We start from the raw sequence: 10,615 nt of genomic DNA on the forward strand, positions 1-10,615 counted from the left end.
GCAGGCAAAAGTAGAAACACTAAACGAAGCAGTAAACAAGTGATAAAAGTTCAGAAAGCTTTATCTATTGATATTACAAGAAAAAATTAAACAAATATTATCAGTGAACAACAGATCATTTTATTTGGATTCTCAATAATGAATAGTTAAATTCTTCTCATACAAAAACGGTTCATTCAAACTTTCCAGCTTGTTTTCTTGCAGTTTTACAACATCAAAATGATAAAACGATCATCATTAAAAAAATAAAAGTCACAAATTTGTTTACACATAATATAAACACATCAAAATACCAATTATTAAAACATAAAACCAACATAAAATACACATTAGGCTCCCAAAAGGGAAAATCGTCAAAATGCAGAAGGTAAAACTATTTCCTAAAAATGGAAGTTCTTCTGCGACGTGGATATCTGATCTGAGATCAGAGAACATCAGCCGTCCTGGAAGCTGTAAGGAGTGTGTTAAAATAATTTGGCAAAAAAGCTGAGCGTAAAGACAAAAGCAGCCTTATCTCAACAACAACTGTTTAAACCTGATCGGTTTGATTTGAGCGACACAAACTCTTGACCTCTGTATCTGCACTAAAGACACAAAGCATGATCAGATTAACATGTGATGCAACTAACGTCTCTGTACAATAACGACTGGTTTCCAGTGGCTCTATATGTCACATCCTTCCATCGGCCGAGGATGAAGATGAAGACGCTGAATTCATGTCCTCCTCGTTGGCGCCGCACGTGTCCACCAGACAGATCAGGCAGCTGGTGACAGGAAAGGCACGGACTTTACTGGACACCACCCATTTGTCCGTCTCTGTGTAATACTCCATGATGTGGCCCAGACGGCCGACCCCCTGAAACCCGGCCAGCACGTAGATGACAGAGCCCACGGCCGCACACTTCACCGTCACGCCCCTCCACGGCATCGGAGACGCCATCTTCCACTCGTTACTGCCGATCTCGTAGTACTCCACCGAGTCCAGACCACCTGAGAGCAAACACGGCCATTACAGATCACAAACACACTGCGCTGACCTCTGCCTGCAGCCTCATAATGCCATTATACTTCACCATATATATATATGCAATTAAGCTCATAATTGTGGCAATCGTACTTGTAGTGGCGATTTTAATCCCAATAAACAGGCATGTAAACACTTTAATGGCATCTATTTCACTCATGTGCATTTGTGGGGTGCTGAGCTTGAGTTGATAATGTTGCACTAGTGCTGTCAAATGATTAATCGCGATTAATCGCACCCAAAATAAAAGTTTGTGTTGACATAATGTGTATATATATGTATATATTTAACAAAAATATATTATATTTATATATAAAATATTTATGTTTATAATATATATATATATATATATATAATATATATATATATATATATATACATACATATGTAAACATTTCTTAAATATATACATGCATGTGTGTGTATTTATATACATAAAAATGCACAGTACACACATACATTATGTAAACTTTTATTTTGAAAGCGATTAATTGCAATTAATCGTTTGACAGCACCATGTTGCAGGACATGAATATAATTCAGTATATTGATGGCTGAAAACATTGAAATGGAGAATTTTTTATGCATGTCTTCCAAAAAAATTCATATATAATTGTATATTTTATTTTATTATATTATAATAATTATATAATTATATATTAGTGCTTATATATTTATATATTATTATTAAGAAAGTTTTATTGTGTTATTATTATTATTATAGTTATATAATTATATATTAGTGCTTATATTTATATATTATATTATATATAATTATTAATATATAAGTATATGTTAGTGCTGTCAAAACGATTAATCGTATATTTGTATAATATATATATATATATATATATATATATATATATATATATATATATATATATATACGTATATACGTATATTTGTGTATATATATATATATATATATATATATATATATATACACACATACACATATATATATACACACACATACATATTTACAAACTTTTATATTAGATGTGATTAATCGTGATTAATCGATTCGACAGCACTAATATATAATATATAGTATATATATATATAGTGAAAAGTCAAATAAAAATATTACTAAATAAAATAAAATAAAATAAAATAAAATAAAGTAAAATAAAATAAAATAAAATAAAATAAAATAAAATAAAATAAAATAAAATAAAATAAAATAAAATAAAATAAAATAAAATAAAATAAAGTAAAATAAAATAAAATAAAATAGTGGTTTAGGTTAAAAAATTAAAACTACGGAAATGTACATATAAAATATTATAAAATTAAATTTAAATTAATTTTTTTCTACTTATTATGTACTCAAGGTTTCTTGCACCAAGAACATCTGTAATTCAGGTAACTCTGTAACATCTGTAACTCTAGGTTACCTATTTACTAATCTAGTATTGTAAAATTAAAATACTAATAATGGCATTATATTCTATGAATATTGTTGGATAAATTCTCTAGGGAATAAGTCACTTCGAATAAAAGCAGATGCTAAATGAATCCATGTAAATTGTAAATCAAATGTAAAATGATAATGTCTTTGTAATATCTGCATATTTAATTCTGATTGGTCTTTCTTGCATGCATCTGTAACAGCCTTTCCACTGAAGACAGAGTCGTAAAACAGACCCGTGCTACACATCGTGACAATGGCAAAGACCTAAACATGTCTAAACCAGCACTGCTACTTCCTTCAAGAAATCAAAACAGTCTTGTAGAAAACAATGTGTTATTTTGTCTGTCACAACCTTTTGTCTGCTTGTGCCTGATAAGGAATCATCATCATGCCACGATCATCATGAAGATAAATACATTTAAATAAACCAAATATTGGCAGGAAAAATAAACTTATGAACATAAAAACATACCCAGTGTGTTCTGCCCGCCGACGGCGTATATTCTTGAGTTCACCACCACCAGGCCGTGATTCTTCCGGGCCTCACGCATCCCACAGAGAACCCTCCACCTGAAACCACACAACACACACTCTTAAAGAGACAGACGCCTGAATCTGGGTTAGTTCCTCACAGAAATACAGCATATTTCTTCAGAAGACGAATTTTGTTCCAAAATTTAAAAAAAAAAATCTTTTAAGAGATATAAACATTTAAACTAAATTGTTACACATTTCACATTCAAAATATTTCCATCTGAGATTTTAAGTTAATATTTCAATAATTTAACAACAAATTTGCATGTTCACAGATCACATGACATGCATTTAAACAAATAAAATATTTCATCTTTTTTAAAAAAGTGTTTTATTTTCTTCTTATTCTTTTTATCAACTCACAAACCTCAGTTTATAGTTAATATACTTTTATTATGCTTTTATAGTCTTTATAAGCACTTTCTTAGTGCTTGACAGCCCATTTTTAGAAAAGTATAGAGAAGAGCAAAAATACGTCATGACATGATGGTGAGTAAATGATGCAGTGTTGATTTTGTTAACTAAAATAATTAAAAATCGTTTTTAAATAATTAAAATAAATTTGAAATTAAATTAAATATACATATTAGATGAAAAACATACATTTAAAAACTTTTAACTGCAATAAATAAGTTCAAAAGAAAGTACTAAAATGACTTAAACTTACTAAACAAACCAAAACTGATAATAAAATAAATGAAAGCTAAATAGAAATATAAAAAGTTTATAAAAATGACAAAAGCGCATAAAACTAATAAATCTTAAACTACAATTAAAATAAAAACTGAAAATATAAACATCAAAATATTCATGAATACTTTAATAGTACATAAATAACACAAAAATAACACAGTAGAGTTGAGAATTCACATTTTTAAAACTCTCATTAAAGGGTTAGTTCACCCAAAAAGTCTGTCATTTATTTCTCGCCCTCATGTTGTTCCACACCCGTAAGACCTTCGTTCATCTTCAGAACACAAATTAAGATCTTTTTGATGAAATTTTGATGAAAGTATTCTCGTCTCTTCATAACATTAAGGTTGAACCACTGCAGTCACGTGACTGTTTTAATGATGTACCAATTTCTAGACCTTGAAAGTGCTGGTTAAGTGGCTGTCTATGGACGAGTCATATACCTTTCGGATTTCATCAAAAATATCTTAATTTGTGTTCCTAAGATGAACGAAGGTCTTACGGGTGTGGAACAGCATGAGGGTGAGTAATTCATGACAGAATTTTCATTTTTTGGTGAACTAACCCTTCAACACTCTCATTAAGGTGAGGTGTCATGAACAGCAGCATACGCACTCTTCAGTGTTGGGGTCGTAGACCTCGCAGTCGTTGAGGACCCTGCCGGACACGTTGTTTCCCAGACTCCCTCCACAGACGTAGATGAGCCCGTTGGCCTCGACTGAACCGTGACTGCAGCGCGGCATCAGCATGTTGGGCTTCGTCTGCCACGTCTCCGTGCGCGTGTCATAGCACTCGAACAGATTGAGAGCAGAACTTCCTGTCAACACAATAAAGATTCACTTTTCATTTTCGCTGCATAAAACCCTCAAATCCAAAACCCAGAGGACAGTGTCGCCAGACTCACCCACTTCCGAGCCTCCGGAGGTGTAGATCTTTCCTTTAGAGGCGCAGGCGGCCAGGCTGTCCCGTGGATTTGGCGGTCCGAGTTTGGAGTACCAGCTGTCCTTCACCACGTTGTAGCAGTCCATCCGTTTGATGGGGAAGAGCTGAGAGCCGCCCAGGATGTACACTACATTGTCCCAGAACACGGATGTGGCGTCCCGTCGCTTCTCAAAGGGGCAGCGAATGTCCGTCCAACTGTGATCCTGAAAAACAGATAACACTCAGTGAACAGTTTGTGATCGCAGGATAAGAGTTTTTAAAAATAACTTCATTGAGACTTTGATTACATGAACTGAAAAATTTATATTCACTATAATTTTTTATTTTTTATTATATTTTTATTGCAAAAAAACGTCGTTGATCTCAATCCCAGTGGTTTGTGATTTGCAGGATAAGGATTTTTTAAGGATCTTTTTGTAGAGACTTCAGTTAGATAAAATTTTAAGATTTTATTTATTTGATTATTTTAATATTTTTATTGCGAAAACAACAATAATTATACAAAAAATATTTTTAAAAATAATTTGATAGAGACTTAAATTATATAAAATGGAAAATTGGTTTTATTTATGAAAGATTTTTAAAATTCTGTGATTGTATAATTTTATTTTACCATTTTAAGATATTTATCGCAAAAAAACAATTATTTCAAAGAAATAAAGTAATATATAAAATTGTATCAGTTTTTCATGGCTATGGAACGAGTTTTTTCTCGTAATTTAATGAGTTGATTCTCATCATTTTATCTCAACTTTTTTCTCGAAATTTAACAAGTTTTTTCTCGTAATTTAACGAGTTTATTCTCATAATTTAACGAGTTTATTCTGAACATTTTATCTCGACTTTTTTCTCTAAATTTAACGAGTTTTTTTCTCGTAATTTAACGAGTTTATTGTCATAATTTAACGAGTTTATTCTGAACATTTTATCTCGACCTTTTTCTCGAAATTTAACAAGTTTTTTCTCGTAATTTAACGAGTTTATTCTCAACATTTTATTTCGACTTTTTTCTCGAAATTTTACAAGTTTTTTCTCGTAATTTAACGAGTTTATTCTCATAATTTAACGAGTTTATTCTGAACATTTTATCTCGACTTTTTTCTCTAAATTTAACGAGGTTTTTTTTTCGAAATGTAACAACTTTAATCTCGAGAAGGTTTTATTTTTTTTATTATTGCTTGGCCCTAATCCTCTTCTGTAATTTTAAGATGTACATTTATTGAAGATTTTTAATTTTTCATGACTTATTTTATTGCAAAAACAAAATATTATTAAAAAATATATATAACAAAAAATTCTAGTACTTCCATGGCTGTGGATTTCAGTCCCAGTGGTTTATGTAGCAGGATAAGGATTTTGTAAAATTATTTTATAGACATTTAGATTACATAAAATTAAAAAATTATCATTTATTAAAGACCTATAAAATTTTGACTTTATGATTTTATTAACAATTTAATAACAAAATATTACTTTTATTATTTTATTCTTAATTGCAAAATACAAAATACAAATTCTAAATTAAATATTTCCAGTTTTCCATGGCTGTGGCTCTCAGTCCCAGTAGTTTGTGATTTCAGGATGATGATTTTTTTAAATAATTGGATAGAGGCTTAGATAACATAAAGTGTAATCTTTATATTTATTAAAGATTTTTACATTTTCATGATTTTATGATTTTATGATTTTATTTTTTTATCATTTTATAGAGACTTAGATTTTTGTTTTACCTTTTTATTGCAAAAAAAATGTAATAATTACATAATTAAATAATATAAATATTCCTGTTTTCTATGATGTTGTTGGCATGATAAAGCAGGGGTTACCTTGGGGTTAAAGTAACGGCAGGACTGCGGCTGTGAGCCTCCGAACAGAGCGATGCGGTAGTCATGTTTCTTGCGACGGGGTCGACTGTTCTCGCCCAGCTCCTCGCGGTCCTCTGGAGACAGCAGATGATAACGCATACCACCTGAGAACACACACATACGCACACACACACACACACATGCCGTCAGCTCGAATCTAAAGAATTACTCCTGAGAGAAGATCTTCTAGGACTACATTTAGATGATAAAAACAATGAATAATTCCACATAAATATTTATAAAACATATCAAAGATTATATTGAAATATTTTCATATGATCTTTGAATATATTATTTTAATTTTTGTAATAATAATTTTTGTAATATATATATATATATATATATATATATATATATATATATATATATATATATATATTTATATATATATATATATATATATATATATATATATATATAATTAAATTTTTTAGATATAACCATAGAAAAATAATAATACGTCAAAAAAAAACAAAAAACATTTTAATAATTACTATAATAAAGTGTTGGTAACTCACAGATGACCATTTTCAGGCACTCTGGGTTGTCCTGGATCAGCGGTTCTGCTTGAACGGTCTTACTGAGGAAGTTTTTGGAGACGAGAGGGAATCGCACCTTCCCCAGAATGTCTACGATGTACTGCTGTCGATTCAACACGTCGTACTTCAGCCACCGCACCGCTGCGTCATATATCTGTACGATCACACATCAACATGTAACTCACGCCAGTAAACACGGCTCATTCCCAGCCGTCCCACATGCTCTGACCTGATCTTCGGCTCGGACGGTCAGCGTGTCCTGCTGGAGCAGGTGTGTCACCTGTTTAACATCCAGCTGCAGAAACTCGTCCATCTTATAGACGTCTGTGAAGTGCTGGTGGATGAAATCATCTGCCGACACCTTCAGCTCGGGACAGTTCAGACACTCGGCCAATGCGCTGATGCCTTATGGAAAACAACCAATCACAACAGCAGTTATATCTGCTGTATAAAGAGGCACAATACTTCACTGACCAATACATTTTCTACCATTGTTAGAAATTTAAATGCAAGTTATAATTCACCTGAAGCTTGTCAAATTTTTGATTAAAGCTTTGATGTGAACACTGATTTAAAAAACACATGTAAAACATATTTATAATATCAGATTTATAATATCAAAAATAATAAGCTACAGAAATATATAAATGTAATATATATATAAATTACATGCAATTAATAGAAATTAATATTTCAAGACAAATTCATTTTAAAAAGTATAAAATATTTTATTATTTAAAAATATGTAAAACGTTGTTTCACAGTTAAATAAAGCAGATATTGATTTACCTATATATTTTTAGTTTATTGTAAAATTAAGAAATTATTTGTATCAATTTCTATGTAAATTATGTAAAGATTTATAATTAATAAATATAAATATTTAAAATATCTTATTATTTAAATATGTATAAAAAATATTAACTAAAGTACATTTAAATTTGCCTATTATATATATTTTTATAATTACAGGTAGTTATTTTGTAATTAATAGAAATAAAATAGACAAAAGAGAAATAAAATTAAATAAACATGAAAATAAAAATACAGATATCAGATATAATATCAGATTTATAATATATAATAAATTTCAACACAAATTAATAAAAATAATTATTAAATATAATTATTTAAATAATAGTTTATTTTATTAATTATCTTGTTATTAACAGAAATAAAATAAAAAAGGAGACTATTAAATCAAAAAAATAAATTAAATAAAAAAAACTATTAAATTAAATAAACATGAAAATAAAAATACATTTCAAGACGTATAAATATAAAAGATTTTCAAAATATTTATTATTTAAAAATTAAAGTCAATATAAATTTACCTATTATCTATTTTTTAGTTTATTGTAAGACATCATTTTTAGTAAATTTTATGCATTTATGCATTCTATGCATCGCAGACGATGCATATGTTAGATATGGCATTTTTTATGCATTCGTCACATATCTCAGATTATAAGAAGCATATGTCAGATCTCATAATATATGACACATATAGCAGGTATAATTGCAGATTTAAAATATCAGCAATAATAATACATTTGAAGACGATGAATGGCAGAAGTTTTCCACAGAAAAGATGGCGGCGTCTCACCCAGACAGTTGGTGGCGTCCACCTGCTCCTTCAGGAAGTCCACACACATCTTCTTCACCGGTTCAATCTGGTACTGGTTAGCAGCGTTCAGCAGAGACTGAACATTATTACTGTTCACTGAGATTCTGAGATCACATCACAACACAAACGGCACTAAATTTTACAGAGCAGTTACTCATATAAATGTGTGTGTAAGATATGCGTTAGGAACTGCTTTTGTCTCACCGTGCCGTGTAGACAAACTCCACCAGCAGCTCGATGATCTCTGGTTCTGCTCCTCCAAGCTCCACCTCATGATTCGTGGCCTCCATCATACTGGCTGCACACACACAAGCATCAGGATTACATGCTTCCGTGAGCAACTGGAAACATCTGTTTGATTAGCTAAAGCGGCTGGTTCTCCAGTCATATCTGTGATTGCACCGCTGGGTCGTAACGCGTCATAAAGTGTTTCTCACATGTGAACATGAGGTTGAAGAAGTGGCTCGCGGCCGCCAGCACTACTCTGTGTGCCAGGATGTGCTTCCCATCAACCACCAGGATGACATCACAGAGGATCCCCTAAACACAGGTCAAAGGTCACGCAGTGCATTAGAGACAGTAAACGCACAGGCATGCATAGATATTGCTTTAAATTATGATTTTGATCATTTCTAAAATTGTCTAAATAATTTATCTTGTTACCACAATCATTCTGTACTGACTATTCTATCTTCTCATTATTACAAAAACATTGCAATTTAAATTACAAAGTAATAAAAAAATGAATATGTAAAATAGTTTATCATTTAAAAATAAACAAACAAAAAAACAATTTAGAGATATAGATATATATATATATATTAGTCAAACCAAAAATTGCTAGTGCAGGACACTATAGTTCATTTATGTAATATATATATTCTTGTAAATTTTAAAATGTTATATATTATATATATATATATATATATATATATATATATATATATATATATATATATATATATATGTTGAATAAATCAGACATTTCAGACATATATATATATTATATATATAATTATTAATAGAAAATAGAAAAAAATAAATTAAGTACACATGAAAATAAAAATTTATTTCAAGTCAAATGAATAAAAAAGAAATAAAAATATTTTAAATATTTTATCATTTTAAAAAATATATAAATGGTAAAAATTTAATAAGGTAAAATTTAGCCTAACGTTACCTATTATCTATTTACAGTTTATGGAAAGACAAAAGTATGTAAAGATATCGCAGATTATATGATGATGCATATGTAAGATCTCATAATATATGACGCATTTTAGATATCTCATATTATATGATGAACATATCACATATGTCAGGTTATGTCATGCACATGTCAGAAGCTTCGATGATATTTAACTGTTAAGTTACCTGTTTCCTCAAGTTATTCATCACTCCCATGATATTGGACAATAATCTGTACTCCTCTTTGGACGCAATCTTCTTCTCGTTTTTCTTTTTGGGTCCTAGTGTCTTCTCGCATGATGTGGAGGCCATGCTCAACATGCTTATGAATATGAACACAACGTTTATTTAATAAACACACTAAGCTTTCCCGTGCGGCTCTGTATGTAAATATGAAAGATAGGAATGATGTGAAGGAAGTGACGTGTTTCACGATGGCGGCCTTCGAAAGGATACAATAAAAGTCCCTTTAAATTTTAAAGTTAAACAAAAGACTATAAATAAATGGCTCTTTTAATCTCCAAAGAGAAGGTTTTTTTCAGTCTCTTTGAGTATTTTAAGTACGCTAATAGTTTTTGAGAAAAGCTTATTTAATACTATTGGAGAATCTCTGATTTGAATGACGCGAAGTAAAGAGTATGTTAATATGGCTGCGTGTCAAAATAAAAGTCCGGGTTGTAATAGCAAATACATAAACTGGTTTTTCAGTGATCATCAGTTTTGTTTTGTTTTGTGTATACATATATATATATATAATGTATATATGTATATAAACATATACATATATAT

General features: G+C 30.2%; 1 protein-coding gene across 1 annotated transcript; it reads right to left on the minus strand.

Annotated features, from left to right (window-relative positions):
- Positions 1-109: 109 nt before the first annotated feature.
- On the minus strand, positions 110-10,226 carry klhl7 (kelch-like family member 7). Its single transcript, XM_067411449.1, has 11 exons — positions 10,013-10,226; positions 9,076-9,178; positions 8,843-8,936; positions 8,618-8,742; positions 7,241-7,416; positions 6,991-7,165; positions 6,434-6,576; positions 4,570-4,810; positions 4,281-4,482; positions 2,911-3,008; positions 110-990 (listed from the first exon to the last, which is right to left on the minus strand). The coding sequence occupies exons 1-11, from the start codon at positions 10,145-10,147 to the stop codon at positions 671-673; spliced, it is 1,812 nt and encodes a 603-aa protein (XP_067267550.1). The 5' UTR covers positions 10,148-10,226; the 3' UTR covers positions 110-670.
- Between the last annotated feature and the right edge of the window lie 389 nt (positions 10,227-10,615).

This window comes from Chanodichthys erythropterus, chromosome 15 (assembly GCF_024489055.1).
Source record: "Chanodichthys erythropterus isolate Z2021 chromosome 15, ASM2448905v1, whole genome shotgun sequence".
Taxonomy (NCBI): domain Eukaryota; kingdom Metazoa; phylum Chordata; class Actinopteri; order Cypriniformes; family Xenocyprididae; genus Chanodichthys; species Chanodichthys erythropterus.

Bases quoted from the DNA above. Each gene is read 5' to 3' on its own strand.
- klhl7 (XM_067411449.1), bottom strand. From the start codon at position 10,147: ATGTTGAGCATGGCCTCCACATCATGCGAGAAGACACTAGGACCCAAA. The intron at 8,937-9,075 runs GTGAGAAACACT...GTGTGTGTGCAG, and splicing joins CTTCAACCTCATGTTCACAT to CCAGTATGATGGAGGCCACG. The intron at 3,009-4,280 runs GTGCGTATGCTG...GTGTGGTTTCAG, and splicing joins TACGACCCCAACACTGAAGA to GTGGAGGGTTCTCTGTGGGA.